We start from the raw sequence: 24413 nt of genomic DNA, 5'->3' as shown, positions 1-24413 counted from the left end.
AAGTGTGATGGGGGCTTCCAACATGTAAAAGTCTTAAAAGATTAATTTCTGTGTGGCTATTGTAAGGAAAGGTTTAAAGCTTTGCCAGGCAGCTGCAAGATGCCATAGGAAGGTGGGATGAGGAGTTACCCAGTCTGTGGTACCCAGCCTCTTGCAATTGCAAGCAACCACACAGCAGGTGGCCCCAGCCAAGAAGACCGAAGTCTATAGCATGTGGCCAGAGCATTTCCCAGCATCCTGCAAGAAGCCCAAGAACCTTGGTCAGCCTCACCTGCCCAGAGCAGCAGCATCACTCATAGAGCAAAGGCCTGGTTGTGCAAGAAGCCCGTGGCAGCATCCCCAGCTCAATATCAGGAGGTGCCTTTGGTGGGCTACCATGAAGTCCTGGGTCCCCTTGATTAGCCTGGATGGGAGGAGCTGGATGGAGCAGCTCTTGCTCCCTCCTGGCCTGTGTTCCCAGGTTTGCTCTCAATCGTGAGAGGGGCTAGAGATGTACAGAGGGACTCTCAGGTCTCATCCTGTGCACCTTGGACAGGGCTGCAGATCAGGCTCCTACAGCTCAACCCAGTGCTGGGCAAAGCCCTTCAACTGCCCCAGCTCCCTGCTCTGCTGAAGAACAGCTATAACACACTTTGGCACATGGACCAAGCTCCTTGAAGGAGCAATTAAAAGTGTGAAGCCTGTCTAAACACCTTGTTCATGGTCATGCCCTCACACAGCACTGCCTGTGGGCAGATTGGATTCCCATGACGCACAAATTATAGGACATGTTATTCTTTTAACTGGTGCTTCCGATGGGTGATTTGGGTGATTAATCACTCTGCAGTATCTACCTCAAACACCCCGGGTAGTGCAGATGCTTCTGCCACCCCTTCCCTTTCCATTTCAGCCACAGCTGTAAAGCCCGTCAGCCCTGGGTGGAAACTCAGCCTAAAGATGTCAGCCTGGAATCTCCTGGGCTTGGCTCCCTGCACCCCACATGCAGCCAGCACTGTGGCTCCTCAGGAAAAATTGCTTTCAGATGTCAGGAGAAACATGATTTCCTTTCCAGCCGTTCAAGAGCCTTGCTGCTGCATGCAGTCTGCAAGCAGCCATGGGGAGCACGGGGCAGCATCCACCTCTGAAGGAAAGTGATGCTCCTGGGGTGGGCAAGTGATGCAAGTCCTGCCAAGCACCCGCTGCCAGTGCTCTGCAGAGATCTTGTGCCAAGGTGCGCGCCTGAGGTGCTCTGCAGCTCAGGGAGGAGCGGTGCCTTGGTATTGCCCAGGCAGGGGAGCGGCCTGGTGACAAGCAGGAGATGGCAAGAAAACGTGAGAGGGAGCTGAGGCTCTGGGCAAAACCCATGCACAGTGTTAGACAGAGGTTGGCTGACATATTGCTGCACCTGAGCTGCTGGCCGAGTTGCCCCGTGGCCAAGCCTGGACGGTCAGAGCTTGGCTGGCTATCCCTGGCACTGAGGGAATCTGAGAGTTGGGAAATTTGGTAGCAAATACCTCATTTATGGACAAACAACCTTGGGAGTTAGGGAATTGCATCCTGCACCTTGGAGGGAAGATGTTCCTTGCAGTGAGACCGTCAAGACAGACTCCAGAGAATGCAGGGCAAAGTCTTCACGCAACCAACAGTTTCTCTAAGGACCTAAATGATTTGCTTAGTCTGCTCTGCATTTCAGCTCCAAAGGGAGGATCTTTGTGCAGTACCACTGCAGTTCAAAAATAGCAGGAACATTCAGTATTTTGGTGTGCATAAGAAGTAAAATCATATTTACCTTGAATATTGCACTGTCTCCCAGAGGCAATCACAAGGCTACAGTTTGTAGAGCACCACAGTAATGAAAGCCCCAGAAATACCACTGGAGATAGAAAGGTTAGGTGATTTAATATGAACCATACATGCTGCTCAGAGTTTTCTGAGTAATCCAGCTTCTGCATGTCCTCACTGCATTACAGAAATGATGCATCATCTCCCCTTTGCTTGGCTTCATTACAGGAAATGAATCTCCCCTGAGACCCTAATTGCTTCAAATGCTCTCTGCTCTATTTATATTTGATTTTACACAGTGGTTTCAAGCAATACTGATCCTGAATGACTGTTGATCTAGGGCTGTACCCTGGCTAGCATCTGCTTTGAAGGAGTTGTGTGCAGGTCTATTTGAATAACATTACACTGGGCAGAGAGGACTTGGCTCTTCAATTAAAGGTTTTACAATGATCCAGTCAATACAGTGTTTTTCTTCACAAATGGAGCCATGTGACCACGATGCTTTTCATATCTGTGGATGCAATTTCAGGCTAATGTGTATCTTTCCACTATCTTTGTGTCGGGTCCTTGCCTTAGCCACTCCCTGCCTCAGTTTCCCCCTTGCAAACTGGCTGTAGCTCCCCTCACTTGGGCCAGGGTACAGCCAAAACCTTGATAAGCCACCGGTGCCCTATCTAAAAAGGGATCTTTCCTTCCCTGCCTGGTGGAAATGTCTGCAGCAGGCAGCACTGCTGCCAGCCCTGGCATCCAGAGGTCAGCAGAGATGGGAGGCATCACTCGCTGCTTCTGGGCAGAGCCGGGGGGGAACACTTGTACCCTTCTCTGAGCGCGCGGAGACCCCCTTCATGGCCGGGGCGAAGCGATGCCTTCTCTCTCTGCTGTCACAGAGACATGGCTGGGTCTGGGGGGGGGGCGGGGCACGAGAAGCGCGTAAAGCAGACAGCCCAGTTATTACTAGAATAAATTGGGTAAACCACAGGCTAAGCAGTTGCTCTCCCTGCGGTAGAAGAGGATCTGACACCGTGATTGAAAATTAGCAGCATCTCAGAGGCGATCATGGCTGGGAAGCTTGCTGTGCTGGGAAGCTCCGCTCAACCATGTGTTGCACTTGGACCATGTTACTACTGCACTTTAAACCGCAAGAACAAAATGTTTGGGACATGCTAACGACACCAGGAGAAACAGAAGCATTTTGATTTGGTAGTAATTGTTGCAATTATTTTCTACCAGAGCAGACATGAATATAATATACTGGGTCTGATTATTTATCAGCATTCAACACAAGAAAGAAAACAATGCCAGTAAATAGCAGAGGGTTTATTTTGGGGAACTGTTTAAAGCCAGGAAAGGACAAAACATCTCTTCAAAACAGGGCCTGTGGAGGCTCTGCATTGAAGAGCTGACAAAGGCTTTCAGAATTCAAAAGAGCTGTATATGATCGAGGTTTTGCCCTGATGTATTTGGCTTCGTCGCACTGCCAAGGCCAGGTTTGCCAAGCAGCCTTCCATTGGGTAAGACCCTCGCCAATGTCTTGCCAAATGTTACCCGTCGGCAATGAAACTGTTCAGGATGGAACACTCCAGCTACCCTTTTCGGAAAAATTTGGCAAAGATCCTTCAACCATTTCGAGGAGTGGCACATAGTTTTGTCTACATTAAAACTTTCTTGCTGCTGAGTCTAAAGGCTGAAACAAGGTGGCCAAGGAAAGAAATGAGAAAATTTGTGAGGGAAAAGAAATTGCACCAAGACCCCAGTGCCAAAGCCTCTGGGCTGGCTCACTGCAGGGTCTTCGAGGAACCTGAAACCAGGAGAGGGGGGTGAAGAAACAGGGGACACCTGGAAAAAGACACAGTCTGACGGAGAAGAGGCATTCATGGAGGCCAGGAGGAAAGAGCAGTAGGCCCAGGTGGACAATCAGGAAAGCTGTGGGCACACAAGGACAGGTCTCACACCAGCAATACAGGGCACCAAAGTCTCACTGTCCCTCAGTAGGGAGCAAACTCCCGTGAGATTCACTGGTGTAGCATGCCAGTGTGCTCCAAGGACATTCTACACTGAGGATGGATGCTGGCTAGCCCACCTCAGGGTGTCTGCAGGACGTGCCAGGGTGAGGAAAGCAGAGCTCCCAGGGGACCCTTCAGTAGAAAGCAACTTTCCTCCTATCGCAGATGGTGACCACTTTCCTTGTCAAACGGGCTTTGTTGTCTCCATTTGTCTCGCCACTTGGCACCCCGCTCTCATGGCACTTGCAGTTCCTCCACTCATCTGACCTCAGAGCTCCTATGCTGTGAACATGTCAGACAGGAACATGCAATCTGTGCTGGCCAACCCACTGAACAGACTGAGCTATTATTACAGCAGGCACCGATGTGAGCAGCCACAAAAAGGAAAACAGATTTTTGGGCTCTTCATGTGTCCAGAGCTATTGGCACATCCTGTCCTGGGTTAACTGAAAACATGTGGTCAAGTCCTGCCAGGCTGGCATGCAGCTATAGCCAGAGCTAGCTTTCAAAGCACCTACATCTTCTATTTCCTCACCCCTTTCTTGAATAAGCCCACTAAAATCTAGCTCAGGAAATGGTGAGATACCAACATGCTTAAATCTCCTCGTCACTGATGTTACTTCTTCTGCAGAGCCTTGCCGTTTCAGCTGCATCCTCTTTGGCTTGCTCACTCCCATGTGAGGCTTACTAATTTCTGGGGGACACTTGCCCTTGCTTTCTTAACATGTTCCTACACCCCAAAAGTATATTACGTGTATAATATACATGTTGTAAGCCTGAGACTGTGCTCAAACCAAACTCACTTTGTTCCTATGACACATGGACACCAGCCCGCCAGCTGCTACAGACCTGACCCGCTTCAGAAACCTGAGCCTGAGCTATGCCCTTGTGACCAGCCTCTGCACATAGTGACCATGGACACTTCAGGCTCAGCCTGGCTGTGGCAAGGGACGTGATGGATGCCAGTCAGCCCTGATGACCTGGGGTCCTCCTAGCAGGGCCCCAGCACCCACACACTGAGGGCAGACAGGCTCTGTAGGATGCCCATTTGCAGCCATGCAGATAGATCAGTGAGCGGCCCAGGTTTCAAGCTACTCCCTAACACCGGCAGCTCAGTAGATGCATCGGGTCATCCCTGACCTCACCATCAAAGACATGAGGCCAAGTCACCACTGAGGCCTCATATCATGGAGGAAGTATTGGAGGAGTAAAGGCAACAGGCAGGCATGCATGCCAAGAAGCACTGGCATGGCAGGGTGGTTGCTAGTGCATGTGCCTGTTTGGAACCACCAGCCCACCTTGAACCCTGTCAGGAGTGGACTCGCCACAGAGGAGGGTGAGATGGGGCTGGCACACAGCAACCTACCCCCAGAAATCCTCCCACCTCACCACCTTCCTCAGCCAGGGGTGGCATTTGTGTATGTAGTGTTTCCTGGGGACTATTTTTCTTTTTTTTTCTTTCTTTGCAAGTCTGGAGAGCTGTAAATACGGAGCAGCCACAGTATCCTGTGGCACAGTGTTCCCCAGTGCAACCCTGCACTCTGTGCAGATCTGCCTCCAGTTGTTTGCTTTGAACCTGCCACCTGCTACTTTTATTTGATGTCCCTGAAGTTCTTGTCTGAGAAGGAACAGTGTACAATCACTCCCTATTTTATAATGAGGTCGCTTTGTTTTGAGTCACTGTTGTCCAGGTGCCTGCTTCTTTTTAATTCAATGGTGAAAGCGCCCAAGTGCCTCAAGGACACAGATCAGGCCTTTGTAATTTTTTCTTCACTTTTCCCAAACATTACTGGTGAGATGCACTGCAAAAGTCTGCCAGTTGTTACCACAGATGGCTGAGACTGCAGAAACAGCAAAGAAGTACTCACCACACTTGCCTTGGCATTTGTAACCTATTTGTACATCCTCCGTGCATCGCTATCTGCAGACACCTACACATGCCCCTCTCCAGCACAAGCTCTTTTGCCCATGCCCCAGATGCACATCCACCAGCACCCATCCTGCCAGGCCCACGCTTGCTTGCATGTGTGCCCACTGCCTTTACTCCTCCAAGACTTCCTTCCACTTAAAATATAAATAACATGCCATAAATATAAAGGCCACTGTAAATGCACTCTGTGTCTATACACCCACACTGTATCAGCACATACCCCATCCAACCCTAACCTGATACACACCCTTGATTTCATTCTTCCACCCCACACCTTGCCACAACATGCTATGCAGCTTCAGAAAGAGCAAGGGAAAGCCCTAAGTTGCTTGAAGGAGATGGTCTCTCCAGCTGAAAACTCTGCTGCTTAGTTGCTTCCGTGCCAAGCTGTGTTTCAGTGGCCTCCATCTAGCCTGGGGTGAGAACCCTGGCCCCTAGCAGTGCTGCTGATTTTGCCTGTTTTCCTAGTCAATCTGGTAGGCTGGCAGGTAGGTCAACACTCAGCATGCAGTTGGAAATGGGGCGGTAGGTGTGTTTTCCAAGCATCATCATGCTTTGTAGCACACAGATGGTAAGTGTGCTGCAGGTGGGCTTCACATTGAGCCCTGTCAAACAGACCCAGGTAAGCACAGGGCACCCTGCTTGTGGGTGGCTGTAGTAGAGTACAGAGATTTCTGCATAAAGGAAACATACAGAGACATAAATATGTAAAACATGTGTGTGCATGCATGTACATACATATGTTTAAGAAAATGTTTGGACAACACAAGAAGAGCCAATCTTGTGCACTGGCTGCAAAGGGTCTCACCCAGTCTCAGGGTACACATACAACTCCCTTTGCCACTGCTGTAAGCTTGGTTCCCCTCTGTTATTTTTATAAGGCCATAGCATTAACCTAATTAATTTACTTTAACTGCAGAACAGTATTAGCCTAAATGGTCCCACTTAAATCACAGAGAAGCTGTGGTCAAGCTCTTCAAACAGCTGCCTGTCCCCATTCACCCTCCTGCAGATGGTTAACACAGCTGAGTTCAGCATGCCAGGGCTGCACCTTGGCACAACAGTCCTCCTCTCTTCGCAGGGCTGGTTTTCACTCTGAAGGGAAACACCTGCACGTCTCCAAGCGAGATTGGTTCAGAGCAGAGAAAGATCTCAGCTTAGAAGTTACAGGCTCCCCCAGTGAGCCATGACCCAAACCTTCTGGGAGGACTAGCTCTGGAGCAGGGAGATCCAGCAAAGCAGAGGTCCTGAGGGACCTATGCCAAGCTGATCATGCTTGCAGAGTGCTTCACTTGCACCCCAGCCCGCTCCAGCAGTGGATGGAGTGTTTGCACAGGGTGTTTTGGAAGACACAGAGGTCAACAACCCCACACTGATGTATGCCAGAGGCAGCAATAGGGCACAGCAGCTACAGCAAGGAACTGCCTTCAGAAGACCACAGTTCAGCTCTCATTTCTCTGGTTTCTGCTGATGGCTTCCACAGCGGTCTTTGGCAAACCCTTCCCCCATGCCAGGGTCTGGTATCCAAATGAGGCCAATGTCTTTAGCTTCCTTTGTCAGCTACGCTGGTAACTACAGCTGAAAAGTACCCTGTAAGATCTTCATGAATACCACTAACCTGCTTTCTTTTAGCTTCAGAGCTGTCTATCAAGGCTTATCATCATGTTTTACCACAAAACCTTCTGTTTTGTCATTAACTCAGAGGCCCAACTTGCAGGGAGAGATGAGGGGTGGGCAGGATTGAACTTAACCCAAACACATGCTGGGGCCCAGACTACAGCCCTGGGGGCAGCTGAAGCAGCTCTACACCCCAGCTCACCCTGGCCAGTTAGCTGTCTGCAGACTGCAAAGCTTTATGCCAGCTTTCTGCTGTTCGCCTGCTGTACTCTGGCTTTGGCACAATCTGTGTCCGTACCTACAGCCTGGCTGGTACGAGGTCAACGCATCCCTCTCTATGCATTTATATACTTATAAAAAAGCTTGCGCTAGCAGAAGCCTATAGATGATCAGGGTTTGTGGAGCCATAGCGCACACCATTTTTGAACAGCATCTAGGGCCCCAAAGGTGGGTGCGCTGGGCAATCAGGCTGTTTTGGAAGAAACATCACAGAGAAAGGTGATTCTGTACAGGAGGTATGAGAGCAAAGGACTTGGGGGAGCCAGCAAGTCCACCTTACAACCCTTGGAAAATGGGCCAAGGCCAATTAACAATGAGCTGCAACTGACAGAGAGGGGAGGATTTCAAGATAAGAGAGATGGCAGAAAGCCTAGAGGAGATCAAAGCTTGGAGGGAAGAGCAGAAAAGGCCTCCTGGGAATGAGTCTAAGTAGGACTGCTAAGGGAATTTAAGCTACTATCTCTCAGGGGGCCTTGGAAAAGGGGACATAGGTAATAGCCTTGTGAGATGCTGGTTAAGATACAGAGCTAGGAGTGTGGGAGAGAGACAGCAAGGCGTGGGGAATGCACATTACAAGTACCCGAGATGGAGTTTTTAGAGCAAGATCCAGAGGAAGGGGTGAGCTAGAGTTATGCTACAGAGGAGCACAAGTGCTCTGGCTGTAAGCAAAAGGGCTGATGAGAATCTTGGGATAGAGATGTAAGACTTACTGAGGCTAAAATTGTAAGCCAAAGACCAGCTGTATGGTCACCCACTGCCAGCTTGCATTCAACCCCCAAGCAATAGGCAGGTTACTCAAAAACCAAAGCACCTTCTTGGTGAGGGAAGCACCAGTGAGGGTCAATATACCGTATCAGGGCTAGCCTCAAAGGGAGCAGCTGCACACGGAGCTCCTCTTATATGCAAAGAGCCTGGCATTCATTTTAGAAAAGCTCTTGCTAGTTTGTTTTCAAAGCCATTCTCTTGCAGACATGGCCTGGGATTTGGGAGCACTTGGGAGTAGCAGTGCTGTGTCACAGCTCGCTCTAATCCATTCCCTCCTATACCCCTACCCACAAACACCCAGAAGATGGCAAATGCATGAGACCCCCCAGAGGTGTGAATATAGCAGCTGTTACACTTTATTTTGTTGTTTTTATTTTTCCGTCTGATTGAAAAAAAGACAGAGAGAAGTTACAAAAGTTCTAAAAGGCAATGATATCGGCAGGACATCCCTGTTCCCCGCTCCCACCCAGGGGAAGGCAGGCTGTTGCACCCACAGGCTGGAAGAAACACATCTCTGGGGCTAAGCACCTCAGCAGCTCTCACTGAGCAAAGCCTGAGGGCGCAGGGCCACGCCGGGGCTCCTGCCCCAGCCGTCTGCACAGGGAATGTGCCTCTTCAGACAGGTACCAGGCTATGGCTGTCCCTTCTCCTCAGCACAGGGATTTGGCCCAAAGGGGCAATGCTTCCTGTCCTGCACTGGTCAGCTTGATCTGGCAACAGTTAAAAAGTGGAGGTATGCCATCGAAACAAGATAAGCAGAGTCTCTACAGGAGCAGGAAGAATCAGCAGAGGAATCAGCCTCTGTTGGAAGAAGGGACTTCTTGGAGGGAATCACGATGCTCTGCCAGAGGTACCTCACCAGCAAACACAAGTGACCCCCTGGAGGTGCGCTGGTGCAGGGGGTGGCCCAGATGTGACAGTCTGGAGCTGAAAAGCAGGCAGAGCTGGGGCTAAGAGCTGGGGCTACATCAGGACAGATGTCCCCTCACTGCCTTGCCCAGCTTCTCTGCCTGCCTGAGAGGCAGTTGGGAAGGGAGGAGGGTAGGGGCAGGGGATTCAGGTCCCCAGGCCTATGCAGCCTTTGAGCTTTCCCCAAGGATCTCAGTGAAGGGCCCAGAAAGCACCAGTGAATGCTGGTTCACTGTGTGGCCTCCTACTGGCAGCTGGACTGACCACCAGTCTCATTGAAAGAATGGCATCAAAGAACTCCACACTGGAGGTTTAAAAGCAAAAATTATTTTATATTACTTACAGTTGCTCCTCTTGATCCAGACAAGAAGTGAACTACTCATTCCCCCTTGCACTCAGCCAGATACAGGCTCAAGGTAGGGAACACCTAGACAAAGCGGTTACTCTCTCCACCAGGTGCAGCGAGGGGAAATGCCTTGTTCCTCTGCCTCACCAAGAGAGCTAAGAGCTTGTTCTATTAGCCATTGCCTTCTGGCACAAAACACGTACATGCCTCAAGGCCAGATCCCAGTGAAACTCCAGTGGTAGCATGGTCCTAACTGCCTTAGGACTGTCTATGGAGAAATGTCCCACAGCTTCACCCAAACTCCCCTCCTGTTTCTTCCACCAACAGGTGACCACAAAACAGAGACCTCTTTCTCCCACTCCATGCTACATCTGGGAATACTTGTTCCACTGATACAAGAAGAATCTACTTGAATTTAATAGCCAGCATAACAGGGGAGTGGAAAGCTTGCTGGAGACATTAGATTTGGCTGAGTTTGGTGGTACCAGTTACCTTCAGCATCATGTTAGGGCAGCAGGGTATTTGGACAATGCTATGGGGAAGTGCTGCATATCCCAGAACACAGACAGCCTCAGCAGAGAGGAGACCTAAGAGCACACGGTCACCCCCAAGTTCTTCTCTCTGATGATGCTGAGGACTGACGGTGGGCACTGTGTTTTCTTGGATAGCTGAATACAGACCTTCCATTCTAGAATTTCATTCTAACCCTCGATCTACAAGTGGGAGGCTCATGCCTCCCATTTTAGACAATACCACTGAGTTGCCAGCAGACCAGCTGGAACACACAGATAGATGTGCCAGTTACCCCCTCCCACCTCCCTCTCCTAGGGTCTTCCACTTAAGACAGCCTGAAGTGAATGCAATTATAACAATCTCAGAGAAGGATCTTCTTGCTTTTCAGGCAATCCTGTATAGCCTCTGTCTCCAACCCTGAGCTCACTTCTGACTGGGAGAAGGGTCAGGTCTATAGCAAAGCACTGTAGACTCAGGTACTCTTGGGAAACTGACTGGACTTGGTTTCACACCCTGATCACTCACCCCTGCTGCCATGTAGGCCATACTAGCCCCTGAACCCCTCAGGGATATCTTCAACTACCACCATCCCCATGTTTGCCACTGCCTTGGTGGCTGCCCTTACAGTTTGTGGACCTGACTGGTTTGTTTTGCCCTGAAAGACAAAAATCTCTCCCTTTGCCACTATTCAGATATGGCAATGGTATGAAAGCAGTCACTGCTGCAAAGCCATATGCTGCCAGAGAGGCTCTATTGCAAAGATATGTAATTGTCTCCTTCTCCCTCCCATCCCCTTGGGTATCACCACCTCCCCTCCTCCCTGCCAGGCAGGTGGTTGGTTGATAGTTCCTGAGGTTTTTGGAGAAACTCCTTCAGTAGGCACATGACGGTTCTTCCACTGGAGCTATCGGGCTCAGCGGCTTCAAGGTGCTGAGGGAACGGAAGGCAAAGGTGGATGGATCATACACAAAGTGGGGTGGTGGGCGGCCTCCGTTAATGCTCTGCATGGGAATAAAAAGAGGGACAAAGTCAGTGCTCATATAAGCTGCAAACAGTGACGTCTTGCCTCAAGTGCTTTGTCACATCCCTCTCTGATACAATTACACCTACTTGAATGGGTGGTCATGCTTGTACTTGCAGCAAATGGCACTAACATAAGCAGTGAAGCACTTTGCTTCACATGGAGGTATCGCATGGAAAAGCTAAATTCAGATTCACTTGGTCTTGGAGGAGGATCTACTATACTTTTAGAGCAGGGAGATAAACCAAGTCATCTCTGAAGGCTCATTCTTCAGTCCTATTTTTCAACAACTCTCCAGTAAGGATTTATAAATCACCCTTTATTCATCGATAAAGTCCCAGACACACTGAAACTCTCCAGAATTTTGGCTCTAGCCTCCACAGTTCAATGAGGAATGGCTGAGAGATGCTCAGAAGAAAAGATCCCACCTGAAGGCCTTACAGCCTGGTTTGTACCATGGCCACCAAAGACCATTCTCTCCCCTTTTGCTCCCAGTGCTCAGAGCATGGTCAGAGCAGATCCAGAGTAAGGAGGCAAGAAATATGTGTTCACTTCCTGCACTGTGTGACAGGATAGAAATGCTGTTCCCCACTAGGCTGTGCTGGGACCTGTGGATCCCTGAGGAATTACGGTGCCAAAGTGATTCCACTGTGTTAAATAGGAAGTGTTTTCGTTTTACTTCTCAGGAACTTTGTTTTGTTTCTTTCCTTATGCAAGCAGAAGCACCAATGGGGCAGCTGCTTCACACTCTTTGGCCAGGAGAGGAGGTTCTCACAGCTCTATAGGCCAGCAGAGTATTTAATCATGATGCTGCAGAATTCATTCCCCAGGGATAGGTGTGAGCTACTGAATGCCACATGCTGGGAAGTTCAGCAGCTCAGAAACTCGTGCAAATGTCCCCTACCCTCATCTCACTCCCATCACTGCTGGGAAGGGCTTTACCACTGTTTTCATGAAGGTGAGAAAAAACCCAGTGAGAGGAGATCTGGCCTGGGCGCTGGTGTTACATGCCTCCCTGATGCCTCTTCTAGGCCTTTTCTGGCAAGACCCATGGTTTCCCTTGCTCAGTCTGCACTAAGGGACTGTTCCTCAAAGAATTAGGCTTTTTAGTAACAGTTACCAACTCTGCTGTCTCCTCTAAGACAGTGGTTCATTTTGGCAAGTCAGGTCTATCAGACAGCTGCAAGCACATACCAGCATGGCAAGGTGATGTTCTGATGCCACCTGCCTCTATCCTGGCTGGATTTTAACTTGTCATCACAGGACAAGCACATGCGGCTTTTCCCAGAAAGCTGCTCAAATGGTCAGGCCTACCCAAACAGTCATGCCAAATTAGAGAGTGCTATGGAAGTGTCCAAGCCAGGCCCCAGGTGCTGCAGTCACTGCAGCAGGATCTGGAAGCTTCTGCCTCCAAGATCTTTGTCACAGTTCAGCCCCATGCTGCAGCCTTCATGTCAGAAAGGGCCTGTTTAAAAGCCAGTGTGGGCAGCATGTTCCTGCCTAGTTGGTACCTCCTCTGCAAATTAAGATGGGCACTTGAGAATGGAAAATGCCAACATGCTGCTTGGCATAGCTGTGCCTGGAGTTTCAGCCAGCAAATCATGCCCTGCTACATCCCCCTGACACCTTGGCCAGCAGCATAAGAAACAAGAGAGGCAGATTTAAGGGTCTTTACTCACTAGCCACCTGCTGTGGGGTTATATATCGTGTGTGTGATAAATTCATCTTATGTATTAATTCATCTTATGTATTTGTTAATCAAACCAGTTTTGTAAGCCTTGCACAGTATGTTCGCTTTTGCAAGGCAGTGTTAGCTCTTGCAAACAGGTGCAGTTGGAAACTTTGTAACTGTAAGGTCCTGCTAAGTGAACGGGATAGCTCGGCTTTCAATGCCTAATAAGGAAATATTTTAAGGTACGCATACTCTAAACGACAAGAAACACAGAAGAAGACTACAACCTTCATCCCACGACCCCCCTTAGCAACCAGGCGCGCAATCGCAGAAGACACTAGACAAGGCCACGTGGGCCGGGACTCTGGGCTTTAGCCCGGCAACCAAGGACTATAAAAAGGGGACTCTAAAGGGGTTGGGTGCGTGCCTGTTGGTAGAGCAGAGACTCCCCGGCTGCCCAGCGCTGTTTTGCCTGTTTGCTGCTTGCTTCAATAAATTTTGATTGGACTGCCCACAGGCTGGCATATAATTTGTCGTTGCCACTTATAACAGTGTGTGCTCTGGCAAGCCTCAGAGCTGGAGAGTAACATAGCAACCCCTATTCAAAGCTAAGGGGCAGAATAAATCAGCACATTTGTCCTTCTCCAGAGCAGAGAAGGTCCCCTGCCAGTGCCAAGAAGGAATGGGAACAAAGAACCTGGCAGTCCCCTCCATTTTGAAATGCCAGACAGGATTAGGGAAGGCAGCTGAATCAGTTCATTTCTGGCAGATGGCAGATGGAGAAGAGGCTGGGGAAAGACAGGTCCAGAGGACAGACGAAAGTCATCCACAGAACTCACCAGGCTTTAGGAGGGAAGTGGCCCTGGGGTTTTTCTCTGGGCCTTCTTCTGGGGCCAATGTGTTCGGTAGAAAGCCCCCCAGGGCACGAGGGAAATGGGCACAGAACAAGGGTTGAGGTGAAGGACAAAGATGTGAGAAGACACAGGAGGATGCAGAGATTCATGGGTGGTCGGGCAGCTGCAAGTAAGGCTCAAACTGCACCCAATCCTGCCTCTTCATCATGGCACCTCTCAAGCGGGCACAAGACAATGGCTAGCTTTCAACAGCACAGTCACCACAACAGCAGGCAAGGGCAAGGTGAGAAGGGGCCTGTGTCCAACTGTAGGCCGTAACAGGAGAGGCAGTAATGCAACTGCCCTCATTCATGGGAACAGCCTGACCAATCTGCAGGCATTTATAACTCTGAGCAGCACAGGTCTGTCTTGCACCTAACTCCATGACTGACAGGACAACACCTCTGCTAGGGACCTTGCTGGAGGAAAGAAAGCACTGGCACCAAATCACTCCACTCTCTTCTTGTAGAAGAGCATGTTTTCTTTGGAGCTTGTATCCTGCTCTAGGAATGACCAGGCCTGATCTGGCTTAGTCCATGACACCATTTGGGATCACAGCATGTGGTGGTCTGGCTCTGATGAGTAGCACAAGACAAAGCTCTGTAGATGTATTCCCAGACAGAAGATGGGTAGGGCTGGCTGCCAGAGAGCAGAACACACTCCTCCCACCCCACTGCTTGGGCCAGCTGCCTCTCTGTGGTCTCAGCAAGTGTCCCAGCCAGTCTGCCCTTTCCTTTGGGCACCCAGTACTAGCCTATGATGCCTGGTACGTTGCTTTGACTAAGGAAGGCTGTTAGAGTTGCTGCTACTGCAGCAAGCCCCCACGGAGCTTGCCACAAACCTGCTTGACAGGCTCTGCTGAGCAACCCCAGGCCAGCTCCTGCAGAGGCTCCTCAGAGCACAAACACTCCACACTTGACATTAAAGGCCAGCGTGTTCACTCTAATGGCATTCGGGCAGCTGGGTAACTTGCACAAAATAGAGCCCTGCGCTAATGGCAATCATTAACCAGAGGCCTCAATTAGTTAAGCAATATATTTACACAGCTGGAGAATGGCCTGAGATACAAGCACCCAGCTGCAGGCAGGAGGGCGCACATGCTCGGATGCACAGTCTGTCACACACCCATGCTCACTTGCACACGCTCACCTGCTCTCACATGCCTCAGGTTCTCCCCAGTACACATGCACTTCCCTGGACACTTGTCCACATCCCTCTGTGCACACACAGACCTCCTCCTGACTTGGAAATTACAAGGAGAGCTGTCCCTGCTCATACAAATCTTGTCCACTCACATCGTAACTCAAGCCAAGCAGGGCCTGAACTCCACCAGCATCCAGGGGACAGTCCAAGGGAGCACAGCTCATCACTTGCTCATGCAACTATCCAAAGCAGAAGTTTCAGTACTTGCGGACACCCATGCTGCCTCATTGCATGCCTCATTTGAGTTAGATCAGCTCCTAAGGGAGCTAGCTTGTTTTACATACATTTCAAGCAACTATGCACAGACCACCTCAGTCACACACACTTGTCAGCATGCACCCAGACACTCACTTCTTCCCTCATATACACACACCTACATATACATTCTTGTAAACCTGTACCGTAGTCACCAGTTGCATTATCACCATTAAATACAGGTGGTAAATAAGCAACCAGGCTTGAAACATATCTGAAGCACACCTAAAGATGGTACAGATAGCGACTGGATGCAGATGCCTCAAAGATGACAGTGAGATTAAACACCACAGCAGAAATACAGAATTTCAATCATATTAGCAGCCCTCAGAAAACAGAGAAACGGGCAACTGCTCCATAAATCCATCTGTAACGTAATTATACATTTCAGCAAGGAAAAAGTACATAGGAAGAAGATAAACAGGTAAAGGATAAATCTACCAATACAAACCCACATTCCTCCTAGAAACCCATCCCTTACCCTTATGAAGTCTCAGAAAATATCCCAAATGTAGACTGTGAAATAACTTAATTTTGGACTCATGATTCCACAGAAGTACGGTTCTCTTCTTCAGACAAAGCAAAAGCAAGCACAACTCCAAGCATGCTTTCAGCTGTGAGAGTAACAATCCCCACAGGAGGAGGGAAATGAAGTTACCTAACACAACAATGTCTTAGAGGGGAGTGGTGTGCTAGGGGTGATATGAAACTAAGCCCTGTTTAATAATCTTTCGTTCTCTTTCATAAGAGCTCTAGTATCCTGGCAGGATTCAAATTCGGATCAGCTGGTGCACTCTGACAACCCATCCCCTACTCAGGGCCAATCCAGCACAGGAGTCCCTTCTTTCCTACCCTCGGGCCCTGGCGGTTGGGAAATGCTGCTGAGCTCCATTTAAATGATGCTGCCTTCCAGTGCTGGATGCCTCTCAGAGGTGGGTGAACGATCCCTTTGCAGTCCGTAGACTCACTTGTTAAAAGCCCTTTGGGATGAAAGGCACCATGTAATTGCAAGTTGTAAAGGCGCATCCGATTCCCACCACCACCCTGTGCAGAAAGGAATAAATTCCCAGAAGAGCCTTGGCAAAGACAGATGCCTGCCTGCAATGCTGCCTGTTTGTGAGAAAGTCGCCTTGCCCAGGAGTGGAGAGAGCCAGAGGTAGTACCAATATTCAGGCAAGGCACAGAGAGAGTAAAGGCTGTCAGACTCCACAGTGGAGCACTTACAGGTACACTGCTTTTAATTCCACTTTGTTCTCCTTCCTCTCACACCTGCCAGGTGGTTAGACAAGAAACTGCTGACACTTCAACTTCGATGTGTGAAACCATCAGCTGAGAGCAAGGGAAGGGCACCCTCATACCTGCTGCTAGCTATGTCTGTAATTCCAGACACAGTCCTGACCAAGCCACTTCCCCGACATCTGTGCCTCAGTTTCTCCTGTGCATAATATGTACACCACAGTCAGGCAGCCAGGATGAACTAATTAACACCTAGGTGTTGCAACCTTCTGGTGAGACGTGATTTCCTTTCAATTACTGTCTGACTTCAGGCAGTTTTCAAGAAATAGTCACTGACAATCAGGACCAGCTCATCCAGCAGCAATTCACATTTAACTGCTTCTTCATTAATTCCAACAGGGCCTCTGACAATTTACTCCAGTCACAGACCTGGAGCAGCTCAAAGAACAACTTTTCAAAGGCAAACCCGTTCCCTCCTGAAAGTCTCTCCAGCCCTAGGTTCATATGCAGTTTAATTTCAGGGGATAGCTAAAAGATAGACCATGACAGAACTTCATTTTAAGACTACTCTTCTCCCTTCTCTTCCAAGAAAAGGAAAGGTCAAATCCAAACACTGTTCTGACAAGGAAAGCAGAACTTTGCAGTTAGCACTCTCTTCCTGTGTACTCCATTACCCTTCTGTAAAATGCTGAAAGGCCTGTCCTCCTCCACCAACATAAGGCTGCCTAACACCTACTTCCTTGTACACAACCACATTGCAAAGAGCAGTTCCAACAGTTTACAAACACGTCACTCTTTCTCTTTGAAAGGAAAAAAAAAATACTAAAAAAAAAAATCTATCAATCATTTGCAAATGTGTGCACAGGCTTGTCAAATAAATGGCAACTATCAGACTTAGAGAGGTGCCACCAGACAGACAACACTGAACTTTTTTGGAAGGTACTTCAAAGGGCCTAGCAGATGCTTGCTGGTCACTTGCCCAAAAGCAGAAATAGGCCAGTTTCAGCTATGGGTCCTTGCTGGCACCAGCATGATAAGCCTTTCTTCTCCTCTCTCTCACACGACTTTGAGATGTGCCTTTGAGAAAGCTGACTGCAAGCTTTGATTTTGCCTGCCTGACAATCTGAAGGAAGGAAGCTGCATGATGAAAAGGGACAGATGGGTCATTCAGAGGGGCAGGTTCTCAGTGCTCCCTGGCCAACTTGGGGAACTCACTGCTCCAGGGTCCCAGTGAAGATCATGCTCTGAAGGCCACACAAATCTCTTAAGAACAAGTGAATGAACCTACATCCCCCTACTAGTGAGCTGTGTCTTGTCCCCACTTTCTCTCCTGATACAAAATGGCCTGTGCTTCCCTGCACACACCTGCAGTAGTTCCGGCACACACCACAGGGTCTGCATGTGCCTGAGCAGGAGGAGGAGCAGGCACGAGAGGAGCTTCAAGGAAGCACAGGCAAGGCACGATCTGTCCATAAATCTCTCAACTACGTCCGAGTAGAGTCCTTAGCAGTTTTGGTCTGTACACAAGTGACACTACCTTATCCTCTCCTTCCTTCCCACCTTCCCCTTTCCACCCCTCTCTGTGTAGCAGGAACATCCTCCCTCCAGAGGGATCACAGTGGTTGCCCTCGCAGTCCTCCTCCCTTTGGGCCAGGAACCCCAGCTATCATGCTTCTCACAGAGCCAGCACGTGGTACCTACTTGGGCATGTGTAGCTTCCAGTTTGCATGAGGCCAGGGCAACCCAATTGCCTCTGGCCAGGCAGGCTGGCACAGAGCAGCACACTGCTTTCAACTTAAAGGGAACCCAAATTAAAACTGCAAAGCAAGTATTAATTACCCTGGCATGAGCAGGCTGTGAACACATGCTGACACAGTGAGCTTGCCTCTGGACAAACCGCCCCAGCCTTGGAAGCCAAGCACGGGAGGCATGTGGGAAAAGAGGATAACAGCTCTAGGGACTGGAAGAGGGCACAGGTGACAGGTTCCCACAGCCACATGAACAAAGGGGAGCAGGGAGCAACTGCAGTGGGCCTGGATGCAGCGGTAAAAGACACGCCTGATCTGCCACCTTGGACTTGAAGTTCTGCCAGAAAACAGCAGCAGAGCTGCTGTGACCCTCTGCCATCCCCTACCCCTCTCTCTCTCTGCTGCATTACCAAGGTGTGACTCAAAAGTCACCAAATCTGCCCCCCTGTGAAACATGCCTTGCCACTTCCCAGCCCCTTGAACCACAGTGCCACCAGCCACAGCCACCACTGACACAAAGGGCAGGTGTCCCAGGAGCAGCCAGTCACTGGGCTGCACCTCAGTCCTAATCTCCTTTTTACCCCTCCCCACCCTCCCATTCTTAAACCAGACCCACAACCCACATCAGACCACAGGCAAGGACAGCACTGAAAATAGGATGTCAGTCTCCTGACTCACCAGCCACTCACTATTTTCATGGTGCTGTCTGGATTACAGAGTTCTTGGTTATTCCACAATGTCTATTCTGCAAGCACTTACATGACTTAACAGATGCAAGGGCGTACATGGCAGGAATTTATGAAAAGCACACAGCAATAAAAATTCTTCTCTTTAAGGAAGCAGAAAAGAGAGACATGACAGTCCCTCTTCTGGCTCCTTATGGACAGGCTGAAGGCTGGTTAGCCTTTGCCATGAAATCCAATAAAAGCAATGCTAAATAAAACAATGTCTGGAGCCAGATCTTTGGGATAGTTTTTAACAGACAGAGGCATTCCCACCTTGGCTACACTGGGGAAACTCTGGACAAAGTCTTTTGTCAGTAATTATTCAGACCAAGGGCTGGGGTTCTCCAGGACCAGCTATCACTGCACAGAGACCTTCAGCAGGCAGCTCAGTGGCTGAGTTGGGAGGAGCACAGGGGGAGCTGGTTTCCCCAATAAGCAATGGATATTCATGCTCTCACTTAGCAGAGGACCTTCTCCATTTTGCTCAGCAAAGGTGTACCCATCAACAGGAGACAAGAGCCAGCCTAGGGAACTGGAGTGCTAAAATCTCCATGAAGGGCCTCTGCCCAGCAAGTAACCCAAGGATGCAACTAGCCAGGGAGATGAGTCTCTCTTGTTGCTTCTAAAGGGCAGGTTCAGGCAGTCACATACAAAAGACAACCAGGAGGGTTTGACAAACTGTTAGCAAGCTGCAGTTTGGGATCTTTGCTGCCTGAGATGTCAGAGCTGTTTAGATCACATGATATGGTATGAATAAGGACACGGCTCAAGGAATGTGGTTTGAAGATCAAAGCCCAGACTTCAATTCTCCTCACACTGTCTCTTTTCAGGCAAGTCACATTCTTTGCTGGTTTCTCAGTTTAACTCGCTGTGAAGTTGCAATGATGACGTTCATCTGCCTCTGGGATGCTACATTTAGCAATGTTTGGAAAGCACCTTGGGAGCCTGCAATGTAAGGGGCAACATATATCTATGTGTATATATATGTATGTATGTATACATACACGAAGAGTCTTCTGTTTTTTTTTTTTTTTTTTAGAAATCTTTACTTCATGCTGTGCAGCCAGAACCAGAGGTTTGCACCAATACTCTGTCACCTAGTATGCCTTTCATTTGTGAATAGCTCAGGCATCTGCCAAGAAGGCTCAGGCCAGCATATCTCCTGCTCAGCTCCAAGCTGAAAAGGTCCCTTGTTTTAGGAGAAGAAAACCCAGCATATTTCTGCAATGGCCTTTTAGGATGCAGACACAAGAGATAAGAGACAGGGAAGTCATTCCAGGGATCTGGCCCCTGTCCAAGCAGAGGACATTCTCAACATTAATAAGATCAAGGCAAGAACACAAGAGGTTTATGTTCTGATTTTAAATTCTTATTTTATTTTCACATAGCAGAAAACATCTCTCTGATCAGCCAGGTTATCAGACTGGCCTTGAAATCCTTATTCCCTCTCTGCCTGCCCCAGCAAGAGCTCTCAAGATACCCAGGGGCTTGCCAGTTGTGTCTTCTACCCACCTACTGCTGCTGAGATAAGCCTACCTCCACCAATCCCATTCAAAGACTGCATGTTGGAGTTTGTGAAGGAAGAACAAGAATAGGACTAAATGACAGACTTGTAACCTTCATCCCAGGAGGGCCTGGAGAACTGAAGACTTGTGGTATTATAGAAAGACTCTGGAAGATGGATCTCTGCATTCAGAGCTGGCTACAGCTGACCAAGCCTGGTCCAGGGTGGAGGCAGTTACACCCTGCAAGCATATGCACATAGAGTCATCCTCCTTCCAGTGCTAAGGAAGTGTCTCCATACAACACCCAAGTGTACCACGCAAACATGCTCTGGATGCTAAAATACCCATGCACATGTGTGCAGCCCCTCTCACAGCACCTTGCTTCCAGTTAGACATTACACTGGCTGACACTTTGGGGCACCAGTGACAAGGTCTGCACAGACACATTGCCCACCTCACTGTGCAACACCCATGCAGGCCCATGTCTACCCCCCACCTTGCACTGACATGTGCTATGCTACATGTATCTATTATGCACAAATCCATACTTCATACACAGGCTGTCACCTCCAATTTATCTCTGCTCGCCTGCCTGCAGGGTCTGATTCTCCTGTTCCATTATCCTTTACTGGGGGGGTGGACAGAAGGGAGTTTTTTTTTTAAATATTATTTTATCTTCACTGTAAGCCCTGACCTGTCACAGCCGCTATTCCTGAAAACACTTCAAAACACGACTGAACTGCTGCACATTTGAGAAGTTTATTAATCTCTCTGCCTTAATCTGTCTAGGTTCTTAGACTTGTCACATCACTGTCCCATCATCCTGCTTAAGAAGAACTGTTGAGCAAGTGGAAAGGTTGTAGCCTAACACTGCCTGAGTTGACCCATGGAAAGCTGAAGTACAGGGAACAACAACAAGGTGGCACCTTAGTGTCAAAACAGCATGTAGAGGAGCAAAACCCAGCCTAGGTCAGCTGCTTGAGAAAGACTCCCAAGGACCATGAACATTTCCAAGGAGTGAAACTGTGTTTCAGTGCCAGAGGGCAAAGACACTGCCCTTCTACCTCACCTTCCCGTGGGAGGCTCTTCCAGCAGAAGAGGGAGGAAGAGCATAGCTGGGATGATGCATGAGAGAGAATCACCTTGCATCCTGACACACCAGCAAAGTCCCGAGTTGTCTAGGCAACCAAAATATCAGTCAGAAGGGTATTTTTAAAAGCACGCATTAGCTCACAACCACATGAGACATTGTCCTCAGCAAGAACAGTATGGAAAAGCTTCATTGATGTTACTAGCAGGTAACTGTCATCATCTGCCTAACACAGGAGGGAATAAGCATAATCCTTTCTCCTTGAAGCTATTCAGCAGCAGGAGAAATGGGGGGAGAAATCAGGGCTCATTGCTTCAAATCCCCAGCATAAACCATCAGGTAGCCTGACTGCTCCCCAGATCAGTTCACTCACTGCATCTCCACCCAGTTGTACACTGTCTGGATGTCACTGCCCACCTCAGTTCAGAAAGAGACTGCATGCTCTTTACCTATGCTGAAACAGGAGCACTAGTGTATCAGGGCTTCTCAGGGCTACAGTGACACAAGCAAACTGGTTCACACGGTGATGTTTCCTATTCAGACACGCAGACAGTTGCTTGGTTCCTCCTCTAACACCTCATCAACCCATTTGCTGTGAGAGATCTGTCTTCATTTCTTCCACCCTCACCACAATGGCAAAGTCCCAAAACTGAACCTGTGTCACCAGACCCTCAGCAACAGAGAACCAAGCCTCTCACCTTGCCTCCTGCTATCATCCTTTGCAAAAGGCCATATTCAGTAGGGCCTCAGAATAGCCTTCCCAAGTGAACTAAGGTCCCTGGTGTGCTCTGACTCTATTACTGAGTGCTGGGCAAGAGCCAGAAATCACAGAATGGTTGAGGTTGGCATGCACCTCTAGAGATAGCCTAGTTCAACCCCTCTCAGAGCAGGGTCAGCAAGAGCAAGTTGCCCAAGACCATGTCCTTGCATGCTCCAAATATCTCCATTGACAGAGACTCCACAGTTTCTCTGGACAACCTTAATTTCCTGCATTTCAACTTGTGCCCCTTACCTCTAGTCCTGCTGCTGGGCAACACTGAGAAGTAACCCTGTGCGAAGCATGTCTTACTGGCTGGATTGAGGTTTCCCTTTATATGGTGAGAGCACAGCATCATCTTTCAGAAGTACCGACCTCTCTCAGCTGCTTCCAGAGCTGAGGCACCTCAGCAAGGTATTCTGCGAGGGACCTTTCTAAGCTAGGTACACAAAAGTGGGCAATCATTTGAAAAATGGAAGCAAAAATGCTCCTTTACCTAACAGCTCTGCCACCATGACAGACCAACAAGAGACTGTGAAGTATTGTATGTTATTGTCATGGAAACCACATGAGCACCTCAGGTAGAGAGGCACTGTCCCAGCTCAGCAAGGTTGGCCAAAGCAGCGTGGATTCTGTGCCATCTGTTAGAAGGGTTTGCTCTCAGTTTCTGCTGTTTATTTTAGTGCAAGCTGACATGGACTTTGTAGGGAGTGAAGGGATAATTCTGCCTCTCAGATTCTCCAGGTGCACAAGAGTAAGCTGCAATAATGAGCTCAAGGTGTCAGAGGAAACCACCCCACTGAGGCATTGCTGAAACCCCAGGGACTGGGGGACTACCACCACGCAGCACTGGAAATAGCTGCAGTCCAGTGACACCCAGAAAAAACAGCAAAAGCACATGGGGCAGGGATAAAGGTAATAAACAAGTTGTGCTAAAACATTGCAGCAGGATTAGACTGTCGGTAGGTCTGAAGGACAGGCACAGTCTGGGGAAAGCTCACAGGGCACTGAAGACGACAGCTCTACTGAAAACAATCCAGGCGGGAGCACAAGAGAATACATAACAGGTCAGGATTAATTGTGCAGTCAGAAGCATCAGGCCATTTGGGGGCTGCTGGAAGACAGGACTGAAGTGCCCTGGCAGAAGGCATATAAGGAGTTGGAGGAATACCATCCAGCACTGCACAAGACTCCAGCCAGCCCCACCTGCTCCTCTTCCTCTCAAATACCAAATTCACCCACAAAGCAGTGATGGGCAGGGGCACCCAACAGCATGCCCATAAACAGCAGCACTTCTGGATACACAAAGGCATCAGTCCCATTTCCTGCTAGCAAGGTGTAAACCCTGAAGGATCCTGGTCTGCTATTCATCCCTCTTGCAAGGCTATAATTACTGCAGTGGAAGTAGCAGTTTTATCACAAAGGCTATCTGTTTTCTTCACCCTGACCTGTTTTTGCCTGTGTATCACAAACATGTGGAAGATCATATGGGGCTTAGTGGACCAAGGCACATGTTTTGGCTGCAATGTGCAAGGTCACACACACACACATCTCCCACAGCGCCATGCAGCACTGACCGAAAGAAAGCCAAGGTACCCACAAAGGAGACAGGGGTTTGCTGGAGAGTCAGGGGATGGGGTACTAGAGACAAAGACTCAGAGGTGCAGGCAGCACAAACTACAAGCAGGAAAGTTGAGCAAACCTAGCCCTGCTAGGCATGTGTGTGCTCAAGAACAGGAGATGCTCAAACACTGCAGCATCATCCCAGCTACAAAGCCATCCAAGCAATCTAGCTCTCTCACCTGCCATCATCCAGTCCCACATCCCATACAGTTCTGCAGACACCAGTGCATCATGCAGATATAATCCCTGTTCCACAGCTATCTACCAGTACCTCTCACCCCTACTGAACACCACTTGTTACCTCAGATCAGCACTTCCCTTGGTCAAGAAGGATCCAAATGACACCCTACAGGACAGCTATGCATAACTGTATGAGATCACAGCAGAGGATGCAGACTTCCACTCTAAGGAAGCTTTGAACGCATCGTCTCCAAAATGGAAAAGCCAATGTATTATTAGCCTCATCAGCACCTAACCTAAATTGCAACTACAGTCTATACTCCAGACTAGCAACTTTTGTTATGCAGCTGATCAAGCCACAGGAAACCTCCAGAAATAATGT

General features: G+C 49.1%; 1 protein-coding gene across 5 annotated transcripts in view; it reads right to left on the bottom strand.

The window, feature by feature from the left end:
• Positions 1 to 24413, bottom strand: part of LOC115350070 — a 75239-nt gene that overhangs the window by 4840 nt on the left and 45986 nt on the right. For 4 of the 5 annotated variants that reach the window (XM_030035236.2, XM_030035232.2, XM_030035233.2 and 1 more), the window contains one exon: positions 8705 to 11124. The exons of the other annotated variant lie outside the window; for it this stretch is intronic. Coding sequence is in view for 3 of the 4 variants with exons in the window: in XM_030035232.2 (XP_029891092.1) it covers positions 10996 to 11124 (129 nt within the window). In the remaining variant the exon portion in view is untranslated. Of the gene's footprint in view, positions 1 to 8704; positions 11125 to 24413 lie in introns of those variants that run through there. 5 annotated transcript variants of the gene reach the window in all.

This window comes from Aquila chrysaetos, chromosome 13 (assembly GCF_900496995.4).
Source record: "Aquila chrysaetos chrysaetos chromosome 13, bAquChr1.4, whole genome shotgun sequence".
NCBI lineage: Eukaryota > Metazoa > Chordata > Aves > Accipitriformes > Accipitridae > Aquila > Aquila chrysaetos.
The sequence above is the reverse complement of the archived record's forward strand: the minus strand, read 5'-3'. Positions and strand labels throughout refer to the sequence as shown.